Source organism: Rhinoderma darwinii, chromosome 3, assembly GCF_050947455.1.
Source record: "Rhinoderma darwinii isolate aRhiDar2 chromosome 3, aRhiDar2.hap1, whole genome shotgun sequence".
Lineage (NCBI taxonomy): Eukaryota > Metazoa > Chordata > Amphibia > Anura > Rhinodermatidae > Rhinoderma > Rhinoderma darwinii.
In genome coordinates this window covers 201,054,920-201,080,559 of record NC_134689.1, presented here as the reverse complement: position 1 = coordinate 201,080,559, position 25,640 = coordinate 201,054,920, and the positions used below count along the sequence as shown (strand labels likewise).

General features: G+C 41.3%; 1 protein-coding gene across 3 annotated transcripts in view; it reads left to right on the top strand.

Moving 5' to 3' along the window:
* The first annotated feature begins 1,571 nt into the window (after positions 1 to 1,571).
* Positions 1,572 to 25,640, top strand: part of TRMU (tRNA mitochondrial 2-thiouridylase) — a 40,276-nt gene continuing 16,207 nt past the window's right edge. The window contains exons 1-9 of one of the 3 annotated variants that reach the window (XM_075855064.1): positions 1,572 to 1,746; positions 2,676 to 2,841; positions 6,142 to 6,248; positions 7,983 to 8,105; positions 8,532 to 8,590; positions 9,309 to 9,362; positions 9,442 to 9,508; positions 12,502 to 12,602; positions 22,429 to 22,573. In XM_075855064.1, the coding sequence (XP_075711179.1) occupies positions 1,665 to 1,746; positions 2,676 to 2,841; positions 6,142 to 6,248; positions 7,983 to 8,105; positions 8,532 to 8,590; positions 9,309 to 9,362; positions 9,442 to 9,508; positions 12,502 to 12,602; positions 22,429 to 22,573 (904 nt within the window). In that variant the 5' untranslated portion in view covers positions 1,572 to 1,664. Of the gene's footprint in view, positions 1,747 to 2,381; positions 2,442 to 2,675; positions 2,842 to 6,141; positions 6,249 to 7,982; positions 8,106 to 8,531; positions 8,705 to 9,308; positions 9,363 to 9,441; positions 9,509 to 12,501; positions 12,603 to 22,428; positions 22,574 to 25,640 lie in introns of those variants that run through there. The other 2 variants (XM_075855062.1, XM_075855063.1) reach the window with 2 other exon arrangements.

The following is a 25,640-nucleotide window of genomic DNA, read 5'->3' as shown; positions in this document are numbered from 1 at the left end:
AAAGGATGAATGTAAACAGAAAAGCACCACGTGCTTTTCTGTTTACAAACATCCAAACGGAGTGTCAAATTAGAGATGAGCGCACCGAACTTCACCGGGTTCGGCCAAACTCGTTTTGACCGAACCCGGCAAAAAATGTTCGGGTACGCGACGGCAGGAGACAGTCACTGTCCACGGTGCTGAAAGAGTTAAACTGGTTCAGCACCATGGACAGTGACTTCCGATCACAATATACATATACGTGTAAAAAAAACAAGAGGTTCTGACTTACCGATAACTCCCGGCTTCTTCCTCCAGTCCGACCTCCCGGGATGACAATTCAGTCCAAGTGACAGCTGCAGCCAATCACAGGCCAAGCACAGCCTGCAGCCAATCACAGGCTGCAGCGGTCTCATGGACTGCCGCGTCATCCTGGGAGGTGGGGCCGGATGACAAGAGAGGGACGCGTCACCAAGGCAACGGCCGGGAGACCGGACTGGAGGAAGCAGGAAGTTCTTGGTAAGTATGAACGTCTTTTTTTTATTCACAGGTTGCTGTATATTGTGCTCGGAACTCACTGTCGAGGGTGCTGAAAGAGTTACTGCCGATCAGTTAGCTCTTTCAGCACCTTGGACAGTGACGGGCGTCGACTAGCCTCATCTCTATGATGGCGGCTGCGCGAAAATCACGCAGCCGCGCATCATACACGGATGACACACGGAGCTGTCAAATGCCTTTTGCGCGCGCAAAACGCAGCATTTTTTGCGCGCGCAAAACGCACACGCTCGTGTAAATCAGGCCTTATACAAAAGGATCCATTTGATTAATAATAAGTCGATTAGGTTTCCTTGTTATTTTTACTGAATAGAATAGCGCAGAATGCTACATTACTCTAAGGCCTTATTCACACAAGCGTATTTCACGTGGGCGTGAAAATAACGCACGTCACACGGACCTATGCAAGTCAATGGGGCCATTCAGACATTCAGTGTTTTTCATGCAGCATGTGTCCGCTGCGTGAAACTTACTGCATGTCCTATACTTGTGCGATTTTTGTGCATCACGCACGCATTGAAGTCAATGGGTGCGAGAAAATCACTGACAGCACATGGACGCACATCCATGTGCTGTCCGTGATTCACACAACAGTTGCTAAAGAAATTATGAGAAAAAGAAAAACGCCTCCTTCAGTTTATTTTGCTGACGTAAAAAAGGCATGAGATACGGATAATATATGAGCGTAAAAAACTCTGACAAGCACCATACACTGATGTCACGCGGAACTGCAACGCAGGAAAAACGCTGTTTTTTACGCGCGCAAAACGGACACGTTTGTGTGAATAAGGCCTAAATGTCTCAAGTTTTTATACATGAACGCCAAAGGAACCGCAGTCGTGACATTTCCAAGCGCTAAGAAATAGTATTTCTAACTGATGAATCATGAGCGCTGCATATTATTCAACAATGAGAAATGCATTTTGCTAAATCTTATTTCATAATTTATCTCTTATGAAACCTTTTTACCTGTAAATTGAAGCATCGCCATCTAGTGGTAGCTGCTGGCTCTACACTGGCTGTTGATTCCTGGGAACTTTCAGTCGGAGATATGTTTCTGACCGGCAAGTTATGAGTCCTGCACCTCCTTACAGCTGCAGCGACCGGCGTGACTTTACCTGAGGGGCGACATGCAGGCGGTGCGGCATGTGGTGTGCGCTATGTCCGGCGGAGTGGACAGCGCCGTGGCCGGTCTGTTGTTGCGGAGGAGAGGTGAGGCCATTCAGGCGCCTGTTCCTAGTCATTTCCTCCGTGGTATAGTTTGCACCAGGAATACAGAAAGTTGCAGGGCAGCATTATGGCTTCATTATTATGTACGGGAGAATACACGTGTCTATCCTTTGTGGAATTAGCATGACATTTATTAAAGGACGCACTTTATCTGACACTTAGTTTTTTCTTGTTTGTACAGCTGGTGTACCACCGCACAGTATGCCAGGATTGGTGAACGTGCCCAATCGAGTCACATGAGGGTAGATTTCTTAATGTTCAGTCTGATACAACCTGGCATTCTCCTGTAGGGGGCGCCTTACTGGGGAATAGGTCATACACAATCCTGACATTCAGACTGTCATACTAGATAACCTTGCCCCATGGTGCCCACATGACTATACAAGAACTGTTACAATGTTTGTGATGTGACAGTTGCATCACATAGAAGTCACTGGCACAATACTAGTGCAACTTACTATTGACATCTATAGGATGAGCTAGGGAGCCCCATGACACGGATCAATATGATCACTCTTAGATCTATAGACCGTACTTATATATTCCCTTAAAGGGGTATTCTGGAGTATGATGACTGCCGCTCAATGATCCAACCTTTATCCAGGGGATGTTTTACTGCCCATGGGGTTAGGGTATGACTTTACATGAGTTGGACCCCACTAGTAGCTGCCTGTAGGGTATGTATGATGCTGTGTAGGAATATATAGGCATGTGGGCCAGATATGCTGCCCATGTTTCTACTGAAGTATATAGCTTTCAGTTATACCTATATATGTCATAGTTCCTTTATTAAGACCCTCGTTCTCAAGACCTTCTACTGAAAATGCCAGTTGCTTTATAATAGTATATTGGTGTTGATCTCTGAATACGTGGCGCTTTCATATAACACACTGCTATTTTTCCATTGCTAGGCTATCAGGTAACTGGGGTCTTTATGAACAATTGGGATGTGGTGGATGAGCACGGTGTGTGCACTGCGGAGAAGGATTGTGAGGATGCCTATAGAGTTTGCCAGAAGCTGGATATCCCCTTCCACCAAGTGTCATATGTGAAGGAGTACTGGAATGAGGTGTTCAGGTAAGTGGGGTGATACGGTGGGCATAAAGAGGGGCTTTTAGCGTTTTGTGCTTTTTCCTCATGCACATTTGTATACAGTGCCCACCAAAAGTTCCGGAACACCCTCATAACTTTTGAACGGCTCAAGGTAGAGGGTTCAAATTCGGTGGGATTTAATGGGGTCATAAAATCTACCAGCTAATGCAAAAAAAAAAACCCCACCCCCTTGGGGGCAGTGGGGTGGGCGGGGGCAGCAAAATCTTAAATGGCACGGCATTTGAAAGCGCTTTTCAATTAGAAAACCACGCCGCAATCGATTTTGCGATAGGATTTTTTTTCGCTGAGATATTTAACATTAAAGTTATCATCTTCATTATCGGCTACCTCCAGTGTTCGCATTACCCAAAATGTACCGCACGGGTAAAATCCTAAATGTGTGTGTGTGTGTGTGTGTGTGTGTGTGTGTGAGCTTGGGAATGTCACATCAAGGTGACTTTAAATTACGTATTATTACAATTGGCCTCGGCGATATAAAATGGACCTTGTCTACAATTGTAACATGATTTCACGTGTACACATTTCGTTAGTCGCTTGTGAATTTTAGAGAGCACTAATTCGGAGAGTAATTTTTATTTTTGTACATTTCTATTGTCATATCACAAAATGCATTTGACCGAAACGGAAAGGATCACTTTATTGATGATGAGAGGGTATGGCGAAGAAAAAATAAGATCCTATCGAGAAGTAGCGGCTTTATTCAATGCCATTTATCCTATCCGTGATCCAATTTCATTGTCAACTGTTAAAAGAACTATTTGTTGGATCATACCCAATTTCGTTTTGCCTGCTCCGGTCTGAGAGAGATTTTGTGGGTATTTGAGCCAAGAGAAACCAACATTATATTTGTTAAAATAACTATTCATAGTTTCCAAATAACCGGTTCAATTAAAGACGCACCAAGATCCGGAAGACCCAAACATGCTAGTAATGATGAAAAAGCTTTAGATGTTCTGCTCACTGTACATGATAATCCTCATACATCTGTCTCCAGTGGAGCACAACAAGCGACTTTCGAAATGTGTAGACATGAAATCATGTTACAATCGTAGAACAGGTCCATTTTGTATCGCCGAGGCCGATTGTAATAATACATAATTTAAAGTCACCTTGATGTGACATTCCAAAGCTCACACATGCACACGCGCCCACATACATTTAGGATTTTAACCGTGCGGTACATTTTGGGTAATGCTAACACCGGCGGTAGCCAATACTGAAGATGATAGATTTAACATTAAATATCTCAGCGAAAAATAAATCATATCTCAAAATCGTTTCCAGCATCGTTTTTATGTTGAAAATAGCTTTCAACTGAGCCCCCCCCCCCGTGCCATTTAAGATTCTATTGCCCCCGCCGACCCTACCGCCCCCAAGGGGGTGGGGAGGTTTTGTTTTTTTTTGCATTAACTGGTAGATTTTATGACCCCCAATAAATCCCACCAATTTTCAACCCACTACCTTGAGCCGTTCAAAAGTTATGAGGGTGTTCTGGAACTTTCGGTGGGCACTGTGTATAAAACACATGGGGCAGATTTAATATTGTGGTTGCACCAGAATTCTGGCTTAACCCCTTAATGACCAGCCTATTATAGACCTTAATGACCAAGCCATTTTTTACGCTTTTCCATCGTCGCATTCCAAGAGCTATAACTCTTTTATTTTTGCGTTGACATAGCTGTATAAGGTCTTGTTTTTTGCGGGACAAGTTGTACTTTTTAATAGCACCATTTTGGGGGACATATTATTTATTGATTAACTTTTATTAACTTTTTTTTGGGGGGGAATAGAAAAAAACCGGAAATTTCGCCACTCTTTTTCGCGTCTTAAATCAACGGCGCTTACCGTGTGATATAAATAACACCATAACTTTATTCAGCGGGTTGTTACGATTGCAACGATACCAAATTTGTATAGTTTTTGTATGTTTTACTACTTTTACACAGTAAAAACGCTTTTTTTTCAAAATTATTTGTTTTTGTGTCTCCATGTTTGAAGAACCGTAACGTTTTAATTTTTTCGCCGATGCGGATGTATGAGGGCTTTTTTTTTGCGGGAAGACTTGTAGTTTTTATTGGTACCATTTTTGAATAGATGCGACTTTCTGATCACTTTTTATAACATTTTTTTAAAGTCAGGATTCACAGAAAACAGCAATTTTTCCATAGTTTTTTATTACATTTTTTACGGCGTTCACCGTGCGGGTTAAATAATGTTATAGATTTATAGTCGGGGTCGTTACGGACACGGCAATACCAAATATATGTAACTTTTTAACTTTATTTTGGTTTTTTAATAGTAAAGCATTGTGTAAGGGGAAAAGCTGGGTTTTTCATTTTTTTTTCACATTTTTTTTTTCATTAACTTTATTAAACTTTTTTTTTACTTTTTTACTAGTCCCATTAGGGGACTATAATATGCGATTCTCCGATCGCTATTGTAATACACTGCAATACTTTTGTATTGCAGTGTATTACTGCCTGTCCGTTTAAAACGGCCAGGCATCTGCTAGGTCATGCCTCCGGCATGATCTAGCAGGCAGTCCTGGGGGCCTTTATTAGGCCCCCGGCTGCCATTAGAGACACAGACACTCGGCGATCGTATCGCCGGGTGTCGGTGGGGGAGAGAGGGAGCTCCCTCCCTCTCTCCAAAACCACTCAGATGCGGTGCACGCTATTGCGCACCGCATCTGAAGGGTTAAACGGGTGAGATCGATACTAATATCGATCTCACCCGGCAGAGCAGGGACGCCCCCAGCCCTCAGCTACCTCTGGCAGCTGAGAGCAGGGAGATTTGACGCTCCCTGCTCTGTTTACTTTATCCTGATGCAGTGCCGTAAAAAGGCATATGCATCAGAATAAAGCCCGTTAGTGGCCGCCGTTAAAAGGCGTATTGGCGGTCACGAACGGGTTAAGTTGTGCCTTCTTTTGGCGCAATTCAATTTAGACTTTTTTACTGATTTGCGCCAAAAAGAACATTTGTGCCTTGCGAGTCACATTTCAACAGTGTCTAGCAAAGTCGGTGTGACTTAAAATGAACCACCGTGTGCAAAAAAAGTGGCGTAAACTAAGCCAATCGAGCTGGTATAAGGAAGAGAAAACATGTATAGCAAGATATAGCAAGTTTATTATACAGCATTTACACTGTGATAAATGTGGTGCATCTTTTAACTGCCTGGTCTAAGTTTTCACTGTCCAAATCTTGCTTGTGTTAGTGAATCTGCCCTGTGTCTCGCTGTATTAATTGTTCTTTACTTGTTTTCAGTTATTTCCTGAGCGAATATGAGAAAGGAAGAACACCGAATCCAGACGTATTGTGCAACAAGCATATTAAGTTTAACCACTTCCTAAACTATGCTGTTGATAACCTAGGTAAGTAACCAACTCTCATGTCATGTTGACTGGTGTCCTATCACTGCATTTTCACTATCTAGGATGGCGAGCGCTGATACCATCTTCTGTCTGTGGCCAGTTATGAACCTGTTTATACAGTCAGCCTATAGGGCTTCTCCGGGATATTCTTCTTTTTATTTAGACCTATTATTCTTGCATAATGTATAGGATTGATTTGCAACACGTTTGTTAATAAATGCTCTCCCTCCCTTCCTATGGCACCCAGTAACTTAAGTGCCGCTGTATGGAAGCATTGCAGTAGCGCTCGGGTCCATACATGGCCCCACTTACAGTCTGTGCTTTCCCCTCTGCAGTGGTGTCACATATGTCTCACCGCAGCAGCTAAAGCCTCTCTAAGCAATGTAAAGGTGTCCCCGGACTTGAGCCCCGCTGCATTGTTTGCATACAGCGGTAATCATTCAGTGGGAGCCGTAGGCAGGGAGCGCATTTTTTTAAACTAACGTTGTATTGCAAAGCCCTCTTGTTCTTTAAGGAAAAAAAATCAAGAGATATCTTTATAGAGGTTGAAGTTCCGATTTTCCGATGCACAGCTTCAGATCCCATGTATAGTGACCAATGGTGAAATTGTCTGGTACAGCTGGGGGGGGGACTCCATATGGTTTTATACAGCTCCCAAGATATAAAAACAATCTGTCTTCAGTAATGTACTTGTGGCGGTGTCTGCAGGAAGCCAGCATTTAGCTGTATGAATGTATGTAGAGAAGCAGGTCATTTGGAGCTCTGCATCAGAAAAATAATATTGCTGCATAACGTAGTGAAAGACACTCTGATTTCAGCGTCCTGTCACTTATTAGTTAATGTTAAGTAGTCATTGAGTATTTAGAAGATATACTTTTGGCGCGCAGTCAGCACCGCGAGTATGAGTCCAAATAAATTCCTGCTCTCTCTCCAGCTGCTGATTGACACTTTTTTACCTATTATTGTGCATAGGTAAAAAAGTGTCAATCAGCGTGACTGTCACTTCTTTATGCTGCCCTCAGACAGGACGGCTAAAATATCTGACCAACCCTCTTTAACTGTGAATCTTGCTTTCTGATAGATCTGATGATGATGATGTCGGCCACGTGCACACAATGCGTATTTCATGTGTCCTATCCGTAGGGTAATATAGTACCAGCAAATCAAATAAGATGACAAGTAATCTCATGTACACGTTGCAGAATTTTTCTGTACGTAAATTGACCTCCTTGTCGATTTTAATATCCACAGATCGTCAATTTATCTTGTGTTTACATCTCAGATTTGTATCTGACAAGTTTTTATTAAAAAAAAGCATACCAAAATCACAGCATAAAATCTGAACATGTTTCCGCATCAAAATGTAAAATCTCCACATAAAAAAACCCACAATATTAAATGTGGATTTTACCTGCGGAATTACCTACATTCATCTGCAGTTTTGGTTCAGATTTTCTGCATCAAATTCCACAACAAGTGTGGTATGGGGTTTTAATGTGTTTGGCGACTGCAATGCTCTTCTCTGGGGGATTCTATAATCGCGGTAACTTCAAGTCCACCACCAAAGTGCATCAATTCCGTGTTCATCCAGTTATTGAAACCAACATGGTCATGTATCCTTCTGGAAATGGCTTCTGGTGATTCTTTATGTCCTGAACAAATCCTAACCGTTAGCATAGCGCTAGCTGCAGAATGGGTTGCCTTTGAATAATTGTACTCTTTTTATTATAATAGGGGCGGATGCCATAGCCACTGGGCATTATGCAAGAACATCGCTTGAGGATGAAGAAGTATTTCAGCACCAATATTTAAAGAGCTCTCCGACTCTCTTTAGGAACAGATTTGAAATAAGAAACGGTATGTTTTTGAGTATACATTATTTCCAACACAAAATAATTCATGGAGATATATTGTCATGGCTTAGGAAAGGACTGTATGTGCATCAGCACACGAAAGGACCCAGCTTTCCCAGCTATCACTAGGTGTATAAAAATAAAATATAACCTTTAATAAATCTAACTAAAAGGACAATTGTGGGACATAAAACATGTCATTTAAAAGTAGCCACGGCAGGTCAGCCAAAGTTGGTGTGCAATAAACGTGAATGCAGAAGGCACAAATGTAGTGAGCCGGCGGCCGGCAGTAGTGGCTGCTACCGCTGACCATGTTAGTAGAATCGCTGGCCTGACATGAATTAAAATAAGCACCTAAGCCCCCCATGTCATGGCCATGCACTGTCCAATACATATACTGTTATTAACCCATTGTTGTTCTATTAAATAGACGTAAAGCTTCTTCAAGCTGCTGACCACTTTAAGGACCAGACGTTCTTCCTCAGCCAGGTATCACAATATGCATTAAGGAAAACCTTATTCCCACTTGGAGGTTTGACAAAAGACTTTGTGAAGAAAATGGCAGCAGAAGCAGGATTTCATCATGTTTTAAAGAGAAAAGAGGCAAGGACTTCACATGCAAGTTTTTTTTAGTTTTAAAAAAGCATTGTTCAAAGTATTCTGGAAAATGCTGAAAACCTTTAGTTTTATCTTTGCTTTCTTACAACCTCTGTGGTACTCGTCTCTCTGCGCTACCATTATATTCAGCTAACGGCATGACGTAAAGGATTCAGTATGTTCATGCACCAAAGTGAGAAACATGGGCAAGTTCATGTCAAGCCGAAGATAATGGTTGCGCGGAAAGGTAGGTGACTATGTAAGGATGGAGGGAGCTTGTGTGTGTGTGTGTGTGTGTGTGTGTGTGTGTATATGTGTATATATATATATGTGTGTGTGTGTGTATATATATATATATATTTATATATGTGTGTGTTGTTGTTCCTGATGAGCTTTATTTTTTTTGCCTGAAATATCCTTTTAAATTCCTACTGCTACATCTGACCTGGGGGATCCTGTAAAAGGGAGAATTTCTGCAATTTGATTGAGGTCATTCTCTTAGCTTGGATGTACTAGGAGATGGTTTGCTGCTTTATTTTCAATTATGTTCCGATTTATAATTATTTATTTTCACTTTTTTTTTTTGTCTGTCTTGTTTTTTTTTATACAGAGCATGGGTATCTGTTTCATTGGTGAAAGAAATTTTGAAAAATTTATTATGGAGGTCAGTTATTGGAGGTTTGTAGTAAATGTTATTTAGTATTTATCCTTTTATATGAACTATATTTATTTATTCTTTTAAGTATTTAGAGCCCCAGCCTGGAAACTTTGTTTCAATTGAAGATGGAAAAATCTTGGGCACACATCAAGGTATTTTTCTTTTTCTGCAAATCTGTCTATATAAAAGCAATTTATTTTTTTTACAATTTTACTTCACTTTGATTGTTTTGCGATGCACTCTTTTCTGTATATAATGTGTTCAGGTATATAAAATGCAATACATAGTATGAATATCTATTTCACAAATATGAAGGAGCATTACTTTTCATGTTTGTAAAAAAAAAAAAAAAAAAACACTCAATAATGCTGCTCATACATTCGGCAATATTTCAGCTGTGGAAGTTTAGCACATGTTTAAATTATTGGCTCTTCTACTGTGGAGCCCCATAGAGTTTGTGTGGAAGCCTTGGCAAGTGTAGTTTTACCAAGGGTGATCATATATACAGGGCGATCTAAGAATTAATGTGCACCTAATTGTCACCGGTAGGTGTGCAGTAATTTTTAATTCAGTTCATTAGTGGATTGCATAAACAGCAATTCCTTAAAGGGTTATTCCTATCTCAAACATTTATGGGATACCCATAGAAAATGCCAGAAATGTCTGATAAATGCGGGTCAAAGGTCCCCCTACTCCGCCAGATGGCCGCTGGATCCTGACAGGAAATTGGTGCAGAGGTGGTTGGGGGTTCAGGGAAGAGCCAAACTCATATCTGTGGTATTTCCATAAACCCCATAGAAGTAAATGGAAGTTACGGAAACAGAGCAGCACAGCGAGCTACGCTGTTTTCGGGAACTTTGGAGTTGTAGATTGCGGTGCTTGGCTTTTTCCGGAACTTCGGTGTCCGGAACTCCCATATAAGTAATTGGGAGTTACGGAAACCGAGTAGCTCGGCTGTTCCTGGAACCCTGACCAACTCTGCACCGATTTACCACCAGAATGTGCCGAACAGAGACCATCTCACCAGGTGGGGACAAGGTTGGGGAAACCCCCGATCTCGAGATAGATGTGGATACCAGCCCTGGGACCCGCACCTATCGGACATTTATGACGTATCATATGGATATGCCATAAATATCTTACATAAAGCATAGAAGTCATTGACATCAGCCACATGTTTTACAACAGAGGGGGTGTCCGAGAAACCTCTCATCTCCGCCGTTATTCCCCTGAATGCTGTGATCAAAGCTGACCACCACCGCAGCATTCAGGGGAATACGAGAAGGGGGGGGGATGTCCTTTGGATCGCGTCACAGGGAATCCCTGTGACACGATCGAGGGCCATACCATATATGGGCAGACAGCCCAGGGTCCATTGAAGGACCCCAGGGCTGTCTGACCATATTTCCTGTTAGGGCATACTGAGGTATGTCCTAACAACTGCCCGTGTACTATCAGTACACAGGCTAATGTACTGTAATATAGATATATTCCAGTACATTAAAGTTTTAAAATAAAAAAGTTACAAAAAATAAAGTAATGTTAAATTAAAAAACACACACACACACACACACACACACATTACAATAAAAATTAAAATAAGTCTCTACATAAAATATACAAATTCGGTATCGTCGCGACCGTAATAACACATTTATAGCGTCACTCATGTTTACGCTGTTATAAAATTGAATAAAAACGTCTTTCTTTCACTTATTAATGTGAGGCACGCGGTATTATGAATTTTGAACCTCCATGTGCCTCACATTAATAGTAATTATCCCCATCATGTACCTCACACATACTCAATGTCCTCCATTATGACTGAGGAACATGATGGGGTTAATTACTATTAATGTGAGGCACATGGAGGTTCAAAATTCGTCACACCTTGTGCATCATATCAGAAAATGGAAGAACTTTTTTTTTTATTATTGTTGGCAAAAGTATCATTTTGCTATCTAAATCGCCAAAACTACACGAAGTATCGATATCGAAGTCCAAATTCTGGTATCGTGACAACCCTACTTTGTGGCTGAGTTGTTGTTACCTCCTAGACACTTCCAGGAAAAATTAGCACGTATAAGGATCTGAGCGACTATGACAAAGGTCGAATTATGATGGCTAGATGACCTGGTCAGAGCATCTCCAAAACAGCATGACCTGTGGGGTGTTCCCGGTGTACAGTAGTTAGTACCTGCAAAAGTCATACAAGGAAGGATAAATGGTGAACCTGCTTCACCATCAATGTCATGGCCTCCCATTGATGCGGGTGGGGGGGGGGGGGGCAGGGACTAAGCCGTCTAATCCAATCCCACAGAAGTGGTACTGTAGCACAAATCCCTGAAAAAGTTAATGCTGGTTATGATAGAAAGTGTCAGAACACACAGATCATTGCAGTTTGTTGTGCTTGTGTCGGTGTAGCCGCAGACCGGTCAGTGTCCATGTTGACTCCTGTACACCGCTGAAAGCACCTATAATGGGCACATGAGTATCACAACTGGACAATAGAGCTGAATCACATTTTCTTTAACCTCATGTGGCTGGCCAGGTGCAAAAGCATCACTTACCTGGGGAAGAGATTGCACAAGGATGTGCTATGGGGCAGTCAACGTGGTGGAAGCAGTGTGATGCTCTGGGCAAAGTTCTGCTGGGAAACCTTTGTACCTTTTGTATTCATGTGGATGTTACCTTAAGACGTACCACCTACCTAAACATTGTTGCAGACCAAGTACACCCCCTCATGACAACAGTATTCCCTAATGGCAGTTGCCTCCTTTAGGAGGAAAATGTGCCCTGCCACTCTGCAAAAAACAGTTTAGAAATGTCTTGAGCAACATGACAGACTTCAAGGTGTTGACTTGGCTTCCAAATTTCCCGGATCTCAAACCAACTGCATTTTTGGGGTGTGCTGTAAAAACAAGTCCGATCCATAGAGCACCCACATCAGAACTTCTAGGACTTTTATGATCTAATTCTAACGTCTTGCTGCCAGACGCCACAGGATGGTTTTAGAGGTTTTGTGCAGTCCATGCATTGACGGGTCAGGGCTGTTTTTGCGACACAATGTTAGGCAGGTGGTTTTAATGTTATGACCGATGTATAAAAATTGTGACAGATATGAAGTAACACTTCTGCTTTTCAGGTTGGTTTCTGTTCACTTTGGGTCAGAGGTCAAGAATAGGCGGCCTACGAGATGCATGGTTTGTGGTTGACAAAGATGTTGCTACTGGTGACATTTTTGTGGTGAGTACTTCATTCATGTCAAAGTTTAAATTAACAATTTTCACAGCTGCATAATTTCTAATGTAAAAAAATAGTAATTCTGCTTTAGCCAGGGCTGTGGAGTTGGTAAGCTAAACGACTCTTACCAGCTCTGTCCCCATCATAAATGGGTCATATATAGTATCTAGTAATAAGCAATGTACTGTAGTAAAATGATAACATCAGGCGTGTCATCACCATCATGTAATTACTCAGGCTACTTAGATGACATATTCCTGTGAGTAAATATGCAACACACTATGCATTTAATAAACTAACACTAACAATATTAATATATTTTATTTATTTTGAATCCGGAGTTTCTACCGACTACAGCCATAACTGACTCTGACTTCAAATCCCCTTAATAACACCAATTGTGTGTATTTTTTTTACGGGGTACCTTAACTGGTTCCCGACCGCTGGTTGTGTTTTTACGGCCAGCGGTCAGGGTCCTTAAAACCCGCGCCATAGACTTTTTACGGCTCGGGTTTTAACTTGCTGCCCGCGCGATCGGGCAGCTGAATGTCGGGTCTCCGGCTGTCAGTGACTGCCGGGGACCCTGAGAAGAGGATAGAGGCAGCTTTCGCTGCTTCTGTCTTCTCCGATCACTTTTACACAGCGCTCAATGAACACTGTGTATAGGAATAGAGGCAGCGGCCGCGCCGCTGTCACTATTCCTCCCGGTGTTCATGTGAATGGTCACATGATCGCCGGGTGCTGTTACTGACAGACTGCTGCTGGGTCTAACTAGACCCAGCACAGCCCTATTAGTGACAATCGTCACTATGAGAGGGCTGATTTTCCCTGTAACTGGGGCTGCTGTACAACTCCAGTTACAGTGGAAAAACATGTAAAAGAAAGAAAAAAAATATAAAGTTCCTCAAAGGTCTTTTTTGACCTTGAGGGACAGACCATGGTAATAAAAAAATAAAAGTAAAGTGCAAACATTTTTTTAATAATAAATACACATAAAATACCCACCCCAAAAAAAACGTTCCCCCCCCGCCGATCATTGTTGTAACGCTAGCGCTGACCCAATTACCTTAATATAGACATGTAATATATTAAAATTTACGGTAGACAATGACGATCACAAATAAAAGGTCTATTTTAGGGTAAAACTATGTTATTACCAGAAAAAAAATAGCTGAAAGGTAAAACAGCTTACTTTTTTACTATTATTTTCAAACTTTAAGAATAAAAATTCTAAAATAGCAAAAAGGATGTGTATAAAAACGATAAAAAATGAAACCTGCATTGTCTACGGAAAAAACATCGCAAAAATCACGTCGCTAGCCCAACAAATTAAAAAGTTATAGCCATTTAACTAACACATGCTAAAAAGGACTAAACGGTGTCTGGTCCTGAAGGCGCAAAATAGCCCTGTCCTGAACTGGTTAAGAGGCTTTATTCTTCAGTGCTGTAAAAATATTGGCTTCATGAGGAATCGTACAGTGGCGTTTTGATAGTAGAGAAGGTGGAGACGTGTTTTTATTTATTTTTTTAAATGGGTTTTTGCCTTCTCAGTTTGATCTCTGAGCACTGTGTATACGATAGAGGCAGTGCCAGATGAAAATTAAACAAATAATAAAATCAAAACCCCCTAATAACTCTGCCCCCTCAATTGTATCCGCAGCTCTTGTTTCAACGCGTTCCCCTAACTAGGCCGTGCTATACATTAAAGGTTAACTAAATTTAAAAAAAAATCTTTTCACATGTCATAGTGACATGTCAAAAGTTTTGATCGGTCTAGGCCTGACTACTAAGACCCCCATCGATCGCCAAAACAAAGTGATAGGGGAGCTCAGGTAAGCGCTGTACACTTCATTTCTAATCCGCAGCCCTTGGCACGATGTACGGGCCAATAGAAAGTGAGTCCATACACCGCTTGCTTGGCTTTCCTAGGAAAGATGATCATAAACCATGGGCTTTAAACTAGAGACTAAATCAGACACCAATCTAAATACATTTTAGTAACGCTATTTTTATTTCTTTTTTCTCTGAGAAAAAAAAAATTATGTGAAAATCCCAATAATTCTTAAAATAAATATATTAAAAAAAAAATAATACAGGGGCATATTTATTAATAGTGTAATAAAGTTAGACAGGATAAAACCATACCAGACAGGTGTAAACTGCCCATTCTTTTTTTTTTTTCCTTCATTCTCTTAGTCACTGGCGTACTTTACAGCAGTTTTTTTGTGCCCAAAAAAATGGTGCACTGCTTTAAGAAGTCTATCATCATTTATTAACTCCTCTTAGCCGCTATTTCAGAACTGTTGGTACGCGTAAAAACTGTCTGAGGCCCCATGCACACGACCCTGCTCGCAATCACGGCCCGCGATTGCGGGCACGGCCGGCCGCTGACTGACAGCCGCATTTTCGGGCCGTGCTCCCATACAAAGTATGGGAGCACGGCCCGCAAAATGCGAAAGAACGGACATGTTCCATAATTCCCGGAACATTTCCACGGCACTGACACCCTTCCGTAGTGCTACGGAAAGGTGTCAGTGTTCAATGAAAGTGAATGGCTCCGTTTTTGCGGACCGCAATTGCGGTCCGCAAAAACTGAGGTTTTTTACGGTCGTGTGCATGGGGCCTGAAACTCGTAATAAATTTGACACATGCCCTGTACGTCACTTTTTGATGCAATTTGTATAATTCTGGAGAATTTTGCTTAGTAAACCTCTCTCAATGTGCCTGTGAAAGTGATTAAAATAATGTTTAAATGAATTCATTTTGTGCAGCGCCCATCTTGCCTCGAGTTTCCATCTTGGTTCTTTTGTAATGAATAAGAAAGTCATTGTTCCTTTAAGACAAGTTTTTATGTTTCTAAGTTGAACTATCTTTGATCTTGGTTCCCATAGGAGGCTTGGAAGGCAGGAACAGGGAGTGAGATGGGAGAAGGGCGACACATTCACATATGTATGTGAGTGTGTCTCCCCCCATCTTAATAGAACAATCTATTGTATGCTTGCCAAGAAAGATAAGGCCACCTGCAAATCCTGATGTGTGAAGAATTAATTGGCTGAATTTGAAATATTGTCACATTGCCTCTGATTGGTTAACCTCAAGCCTACACCCCTTTTGAATGATATTATTGTAATGGAGTTTGCCAATAAAATTTAGAGGAGTATTTTGAGTATTCCTCCTCTCCGATATATCGATAAAACACGATTGGAGGATAAATCACTGGAGGACGGGTATCGTTTGACATACCCAATACAAATTTCAGTCTAATATATTTTGGCCCATGATTGCATCAACCGTGTGTAAAAAGCCCTATCTGTCATGAAGAAGACAACAAGAATCCATATCAAACAATGTAAAAAAAAAAGTTAGTCATTTATGCAGCACAGGTGGAAAATTGCTAAAAAGTTTCTAGTTGTTAAAAAGAATCTGTCTAGATTTCACAATACAAACTACATACATTATTAAATAGATCTCTTAGACCCAGAGGCGTAGCTAGGTTTACCTACACCAGGGTCGAAGATTCAGTTTGGCGCTACCCCCACCCACCCATCTGATACTTAGGTCCAGAATTATTTGGACAGTGACACAATCTTCATGATATTGGCTCTGAATGCCACCACATTGGATTTGAAATGAAACAACTGAGATGCAATTGAAGTGTAGACTTTCAGGTTTAATTCAAGGGGTTGAACAAAAATATCCTGTGAAAAGTTTAGGAATTGCAACCATTTTTCTACACAGCTTCCTCATTTCAGAGTCTCAAAAGTAATTGGACAAATTAACATTACCATTAATAAAATGGGTTTTCTTAATACTTTGTAGAGAATCCTTTGCAGGCAATGACTGCCTGAAGTCTGTAATCCATGGACATCACCAAACGCTGGGTTTCCTCCTTTGTGATGCTTTGCCAGGCCTTTACTGCAGCGGTCTTCAGTTGTCGCTTATTTGTGGGTCTTTCTGCCTTACATTTTGCCGTAAGCAAGTGAAATGCATGCTCGATCGGGTTGGGATCTGGTGATTGACTTGTCCATTGCAGAAAATGCCACTTCTTTGACTTAACCCCTTCCCGCCACAGCCCTTTTTGAGATTTTCGTTTTTCCTCCCCACCTTCCAAAAGCCATAACGTCTTTATTTTTCCGTCTATATAGACCTATAAGGGCTTGATTTTTGCGGGACGAGTTGTCGTTTTCCGTAGCGCCATTTATTTTGCCATATAATGTACAAGGAAACAGGTAAAAAATTATTTGTGGGGTAGAAAATGAAAAAAACAGCGACTCCTCCATGGTTTTTTGCGTACCGTTTTTTTTTTTTACGGAATTCACTGTGCAATTAAAACATGTTAATTTTATTCTGTGGGTCAATACGATTACGCCGATACCAAATATATATAGTTTTTTCTATATTTTACTACTTTTACAAGTAAAAACCTAAGTGTAAAAAAGAAAATTTTATTTTGTCGTCAAATTCCGAGAGCCATAACTTTTTTATTTTTCTGTCGATTAAGTGGTATGGGGCTTATTTTTTGCGGGATAAGCTGTAGTTTTTAATAATACCATTTTGGTGTACATACGACGGTTTGATCATTTTTTTTTATTTCATTCTTTGTGGGAGATTAGGTGACCAAAAAGTAGGGATTCTGGCATTTACAAATTTTTTTTTTTTTACTGCGTTCACCGTGCGGGTTAAATTTATGATATATTTTAATAGTTCAGACTTTTACGGACGCGGCGATGCCAATTATGTTTTATTTTACTATGCTCTAGGGGGAAAATAGGAAAAGTGTTTTTTTTTTAACTTTTAATATATATATATATATATATATATATATATATATATATATATATATTTTTTTTTTTTTTTTAATTACATTTTTTTTTACACAAACTTTTTTACACAAACTTTATTTAACTCCTTTTTCGTTTTTTATTAGTCCCCCTAGGGGACTTCAACCAGTGATCGTTAGATCGCTTGCACGATATACTACAATACTAATCTATTGCAGTATATCATGATTCTGACAGGCAACTATTAAGTGTACAAAGATGGCGGACCTGGGGGCTTGAGCTGTTAGAGGGGGTCGCCCCTTATTTCTAACGATTTAAATGCTGCGGTTGTTATTGACCGCAGCATTTAACGAGTTAAACTAGCGGGATGGTGCTCGGGTGCGATGCCGCTCGTTACTCTGAAGTGTCGGCTGTAACAAACAGCTGACACCCGCATCGTATGGAGCGGGTTCACTCCGTGAGCCCGCTCCATACTTCCCCTACCCGACTTTGGCATATGGATACGTCAAATGTCGGGAAGGGGTTAAAGTCCTGGGTTGCTTTTGCAGTATGTTTTGGGTCATTGTCCATCTGTACTGTGAAGTGACGTCCGATCAACCTTGCTGCATTGGGTTGAATCTGAGCAGAAAGTATATCCCTGAACACTTCAGAATTCATCCGGCTGCTTCTGTCTTCGGTCACATCATCAATAAACACTAGTGACCCAGTTCATTTGGCAATCATGCATGCCCATGTCATCCTACTGCCTCCACCATGTATTACAGAGAATGTGGTGTGCTTTGGATCATGAGCAGTTCTCCATACTTTCTTCCTCCCATCATTCTGGTATAGGTTGATCTTAGTTACATCTGTCCAAAGAATGCTGTTCTAGAACTGGGCGGCTTCTTTAGATGTTGTTTGGCAAAGTCTAATCTGGCCTTTCTATTTTTGAGGCTGATTAATGGTTTGCACCTTGTGGTGAACCCGCTGTATTTGCCGTCATGAAGTCTTCTCTTTATGGTAGACTTAGATACTGACTGATGCACCTACTTCCAGGAGAGTGTTCTTCACTTGGGTTGATGTTGTGAAGGGGTTTTCCTTCACCATGGAAAGGATTCTGCGATCATCCACCGCTGTTGTCTTCCGTGGATGTCCAGGCCTTTTGGGGTTCACGAGATCACCTCTTCTTCGAGCTCTTCTTTTTTTTTTTCTCCCAAGAATGTACCAAACTGTTGATTTGGCCACCCCTAACATTTGTGCAATCTCTCTGATGGATTTCTTTATTTTTTTCAGCCTAACGATGGTCTGTTTCAATTGCATTGAGAGCTCGTTTGACCTCATGTTCTGGGTTCACAGCAACAGCTTCCAAATGCAAATGCCACACCTGGAATCAACTCCAGACCTTTTACCTGCTTAATTGATGATGGATTAACGAGGGAATAGCCCATGCAGCCCATTAAATAGCTTTTGAGATAATTGTCCAATTACCTTTGGTAAAAAAGAGCCCGCTACATATTAAAGAGCTGTAATTCCTAAACCCTTTCTCAAATTAGGATGGGAATACCCTCAAATTAAAGCGGAGAGTCTGCACTTTAAAGAGGCTCTGTCACCAGTTTATAGGTGCCTTATCTCCTACCTAATCTGATTGGCGCTGTAATGTAGAGAACAGCAGTGGTTTTTATTTTGAAAAACAATAATTTTTGAGCAAGTTATGAACCATTTTAGATTTATGCTAATTAGTTCATAACCCTTTCTTGACCAAGAGTCATTGATGCCCCTATGTCAAGGTCAAATTTCCAATTTTTGATATGCACTTCTTTAAATGATAATGTCTTTGGAACCGCTTTAAATATTACAACTATTTTTACTTTGTTTTTTTTACAAGATTTATGAGGCTTTCATTTTCTAGATTAGTTTAATTCAGTGTTTTTAATTTTTATTATGAGCAGACAAATCACCAAAAATTTGAAAAAACACTTATCATCACTCTAACATTTATCTATATATATATATATATATATATATATATATACATACATACATACACACACTGTAGAGCTCTGTAACAATTAGTCCTCTTCTCTCTCCGTCACTCTGGATCGCTGTGAGGGGAGAGTGAAGAGGGCTGTATACACACAACGGTGAAAAAAATTTCCGTTTTTCATGGCTGTTTTGCATCAGGAGTGTCTCAAAATTTTAATCCATTTCCCGGCCGTCTGACTGTTTTTAACCGGAATTTGCCATCCGTTTATCATGGACGTTAAAAAAATGGATGAATTTTATTCGTTAGGGCTTTTTGTCCCAACCCCCTGAAAACACCACAGTGCCCATGTAGATAATGACACAATACCACTGTAGATAGTGCCACATTGCCCACATAAATAGTGCCAGTGACCACATAGATAGTGGCCACTGCAAATAGTGCCACAGTTCTCCCTGTAGGTAATTCCCACTTAGTGCCACACACAGTGCCCATGTAGAAAGCGCCACAGTGTCCCCTGTAGAGTGCCAATATAATGCCACAGTACCCATGTAGATAGTGTCACACCCCCTGTATGTAGCAGCCCCCTGTAGGTAGCTCCACCCCCCCCCCCCCCAGTAAATAGCACCCCCTTCCTGTAGATAGCACCACTGTAGCTCCCTGTAGGTCCTACAGGAAGCCCCTGATGTCTCTGTCCATATATGGATAGTGACACCAGGGGCTTCTCCAGTAGCAGAATCCCCGACACAGAGCGATCTGACATGGGATTTCGCTCTTAGACAGAGCCACTAACGTCACTGTGCAAATGGACAGTGATGTCAGGGGCTCTGTCTAGAAGTGGAATTCCCGGCCAGCGCCATCTGACACAGGGGATTCCGCTCCTAGACTCCGTTCAGGTGGCGCTATTTACAATGGGGGGTGTGATGCTAGATAGCAACCCTCCACTGTAAATAGCGCCACCTGAATTGACTCTAGGAGCGGAATCCCCGATGTCAGATCGCACTGGCCGGGGATTCCGTTCCTAGACAGAGCCACCCCTTTCTTGTGAAAGGAGCAAACTAGCGCTGATCTACAAGCTGTCTCCTTGATCGGCTCTCGTTTACACGGCCAACATCGGGCTGTGTAATATCATAATTAGTGTTCGCCTGCTTTGCCTCAGAGACTGTTCCCTCTTCTATGAAGTCATGATTTATCTTATTGCCCTGTTTGGTTTCACATGCAACATCACTACAGTTATCTTAAAGTTTGTGTGTCTTGAAAAGCTGTTTTCTTTATTTGCATACTATGCTATGTTAAAACTGCATAAATTATTTTCTCTCTGTTACTTGGTTGACCTGCTGCATATGAAAATATGATGTACATCAAAAGGTCTTTTAATAAAAGTTACTTTGTTAAAGAGAAAAAAAAAAAAGTTAATTATGGAGATGATTTGCAAATTCAGGTTAGCCCACGCCATATACAGTTGTATCATGTAAAACTACAGCTCCCACTATGGCCTGAACATTAAGGGCATGCTGCTAGTTGCTGTTTACAAAAAAGATTTCCACCCATCTCACTTCAGATCATACAATGATTACAGTACTAATCAGTCAGAGGGAGAATAAATATTTAGATTCAGTGACTCACAGGTGTGGTCTTCTCTGATTTGGAGTGGTTCTCATTCCTTTTATTTCTCCATCTGATCCAGATCGACGTAGCGAGTTCTCCTGACCACGACTAATCTTTGCAGACTTTACCACTCAGATGTTTTCGGCTACTCAAATTTCCAATTCAATTATTTTTTTTTTATCTGCGTCGTAAGGAAGCAGATACAATTGAGTGCAGGGGGAGGCAGGTCGGAATCCCAATGCTGCCGCTAAAATAAAGTAGAAAAAGGAACACGGCGCCACATAGTGCAAAATAAAAGCAAGGTAGAGCAAGGGAGCACAGTTGATGTGACAATTACGTTCACCTTGGATAATGGACATCGATGTCATACAGGCATGGAAAGCTGCAGCCAGGTCCCAAACACAGCCAAACGAAGTTTGTTGTCAGTTGAGGGAATGGTTAAAGTGGAAAAATTAGGACCACCGGCGCTGCTATATGGATCGGTGAGCAATATGGAGACTTAGGCAAGCATCAAGATATAGGACTTTAATGTAAAACAGGCTACGCGTTTCAACACCGAACCGGTGTCTTCATCAGGCCAGTATAGACTGTGCGGTTCCAGCCCCCTCAGTCCTCAGACGTCCTCTGGCACCCCCCTTCCTTCTATCCTAATTGCACCCTGCCTGCACACACCCAGCAGCGCACCTGATTAAGCTGCAGTACTTTAAAAATGTCAGAATGGCCGTATAATCCTTCCTAAAAGTTTTCCCGTCCGATGTTAAAATTAGCATTTTATGAGTCCAGGAGGCATGATGCCAGAATATGCCATCGCATACTGATCGGTGGGGGTCTAATCGCTGGAACACTGATCCCTAGAAGTAAGGGAAGCTTTTGACCAGGTGCTCTGTAGTACTGGGTGTGAAGTGATGCTTTGCATAGAACCACTCCACATCTCACCACAATCTGAAGAGGCCATGGCACTTTACGAACACTGTTCTGCACAATGGCCCTTTTAGTTCTAGTAATCGTTAAATTACTTAAAACTTATGCTGGTAAAATCTCTTTAACGTGTCCCTCCAGGAAAAAGCTGCAGAGCTGCAACTCCTTGCCAGAGTTCATGCACCCAAAAGACTAACCCCCCCCCCCCCACACTGTTGTGGGCAGCTCCTTCAGCGTGTGTGCTCAGATAGCTACTTCCTATGCAAAGTACTAGGGCAGCTTATGACCACCACTGCTCGGAAACTGCAGGCATCCGCACTGAAGGTGCCGCCCACATGAAGACCCTCCTAAATTTCTGGAACAGTGGGGAATAGGTAAGTATAATTTTTAGGATGGGGTGGGCAATTTCCCTTTGGGGAAGAAAAGCTACACTTTCAGATTTTTCCTGGAGGGTCACTTTTTCTTTTACTTCTGGATTGTCTTTGCAATATGGTAGATGCTAAACATCAAATGAACAGCACTTTAAAAATGATTAACTGCTATTCAATTCTTTATTTTAAAGGCCCCATGTACAGATCACCCAGCCTTGTTCAGAGACTTACTGCGGACTGATAGAATGCATTGGATTTCCGAGGAGCCTCCTGCAGAGCTGGTGAAGAACAAGATGATGGAGTGTCATTTTAGGTTTCAACACCAGATGGCGCTAGGTGCGTTTGCCATAGAACATAGAAATTGTTAATGCTTTCCATCTGATTTGAGCTTTAACTTGTCATTTATTAAAGGTGTTTTTATTAATTAATTTATAGAATAGGGAACCATACAGATCTCTAATATACATGTATTTAAAATTCTGCTCACATACTTTTCTAGTATCAGTGCAGTTGTCTCTGTCTAAAAATTTTAAAAAAAGGAATAGCCCACAGATTTGTCCATAAAAAAGCACCCATAGGATAAGTGAATGGACAGTCACGTGACCTACATCATGTGACCACTGACATTCAGGTATCACTGACCAGGTATCCAACAGGTTAATAAAAGATTGAGGAGCAGACCTTATAAAGTATTTCTACCTACAGCAGCATCTCATCATCATGTCTGTCAGTGTCTTTGAGGAGCTGCTCTTACATTCTTCTCCCTGTCTCCTCTGATTTTTGTTTTTTCACAGTTAACTTTATTAAAAACATGACATCAGCTAGAGACAGGCAGTTAGTTATTTTATAAATCATCTAGAGACAGTGAATACAGGCAGTGAATCAATTGTTTATCATTATTCCACCATAATATTTACATAGCCCATGTTGCCCCAACACATTGTGTGTGTGAGATCTGACTGGCCCCATGCACACGACCGTGCCCGCAATCACGGCCCGTGATTGCGGGCACGGCCGACTGCCATCCGCCTTTTCGGGCCATGCTACCATACAAAGTATGGGAGCACGGCCCGCAAAATGCAAAAAAACGGACGTGTTCCATAATTTCCGGAACTTTTCTGCGGCACGGACACCCATCGATAGCGCTACGGAAAGATGTCCGCGTTCAATGGAAGTGAATGGATGCGGACCGCAATAGCGGCGGTTTTTTACGGTCGTGTGCATGGGGCCTTAGCCTGTGGATGCATTACACAGGACTAATCTGTGGACTGTACCATTCTACTGTCACAGGGGCCTCATTCACTATAATTTAATGTATGTGAGCACAATTTCTAATACATGTATATTAGAAAACTGTATGATTTCCTATTCTACAAATAAGTAAAAAAAAACAAAAAACTGGACAACCCCTTTAAAGGGAGTCTGTTACCAGAATGTCCGTATTAAACTAGTAACAGGGTATTGTAGAGGAGACTAACCTGCTTCTAGAGTAAGGAGCAGGGACGCGTGTGCCTTACAGACAGTACGGGGCCAGGCATGAACGTGCCGATTATGCTGCCTGGCCCCTGTCAATCAATGTAGGGAGGGGGGGTTGAACTGGCGAGTGTTGTAAGAGCATTTATGAGCAATGGTGATGCCCTCGTTGCACCTAAATGCTTATTAGCATTAAGTTAATCAAATGGATTTCTCTACAAAGGAGGCAGTAAGCAGAAATAGAAAATAAACGTTAGACGCAGGTTTGTCTCCTCTACAATACACTGCTACTAGTTTAATATGGACATTCTGGTGACAGACTCCCTTTAAGGAAGAGAGGAAATGTTTAACCCCTTAATGACCGCGCCTACGTGTTTTCACGGCGGCCATTTAGGGTACTTATGCCAGAGCGCCACCTTTTCAGGGCGGCGCTTTGGCATAAGATGGCACCCCCGGGAGGCGCTTAAACTCCGTGCACTCAGCTACGGAGGTAGCTGAGGCCTCGGAGCAAAAACCGAGGACTGTGTTGTACCGTCCCCAGTCACATGATCGCCGTTCACTGAATAACTGCGATCGCTGTAAAAATTGCGGCGGTTAATGCTCCCTTTTCTCTCACAGAATATATTCTGTGAGAGAAGAGAGAAATAGTGATAATAAGGGCCAGCTCCCCCTATTAGACCCCCGATCCACCCCCCCAGTCCCTTATAATCAAAATGCCGCGTACATGAGACAGCATTTGGCAAATAGTAACAGGCAGGGACCAATCTGAGTGGTCCCTGCTTGACATAGTCACTGTGATATACCTATCACAGTGACTATGTTATTATATTTATAAAATACAGCCCGGACATGGGCTGTGTCTTCCTCACTGTAGTTGATCTGCGGGAGTTGAGCTGGAGAAACTATGACCAAATCCTGAGCTGTGTGAAGTGAAGTGAAGAAAAAATTACACAAACTTGAAGTCTGTGCCCCCTAAACACCCCATTTGTGCCCCCTCATCCCCTGTGTGAGCACAGGTGATCAGTACGTTTTCTGGCAGCGTCAGGTTATATTACCTGTTAGCCATTTTTACGTAATTTTTTCTGCGCTGCTTTTAGGAAGCTATTTATCTACCTAGTGATAGGCAGGGTGTCCTTTTTATTTTATTTTTTTCCTTAGTTTGAAAAAAAATACAAACAAAAATCTTAAAAAAAAAAAAAAAAGTTAGTAGCCTAACGGCTACATTTCTACCTAAATAATGGCTTGGAGAATGTTTACTGCGGAGCAAGCGTACACCTTGCTACACTGACACTTATGAGGCCCTGAAAACCTGGCTTGGTGCAGGAAAACAAAATGTACTTCAAAATGTATAAAATTATTATTAAATTTGTAAGTCTTCTAAATTGCTCAAAATTTATTTTATTTTTTCAAAAGTGCTGCCAAAATAGAGTAAAGAGATGGAAATATATATTAAACAAAAAAAATTGTACAATATGTATGTACATATGTGACATATTGCAGTTCCAAATAGGGAAAAATTACAATTTTTACAAAATTTCATACATTTTTGTATTTTTTAAATTAATTTACGAAAATCGTATCAGTCTACTTTTACCATTAAAATAAGGTACATCATGTGACGAAAAAACAATGTCAGAATTACTTGGATATGCAAAACTATTGCAGAGTTATTCTCTGATAAACTCAGATATACCAGATTCGACAAATCTGGCTTGGTCATTAACCTTTTCCCACCGCAGCCACTTTTGGACCATATGAGACAGCCTCATTTTTTTAAATCTGACGTGTGTTATTTTATGTGGTAATAACTTTGGAATGCTTTTACCTATCCAAGCGATTCTGAGATTGTTTTCTCGTGACATATTGTACTTTGTTAGTGAAAAAATGTGGTCTATATATTCAATATTTTTGTGTGAAAAACACAAAAATT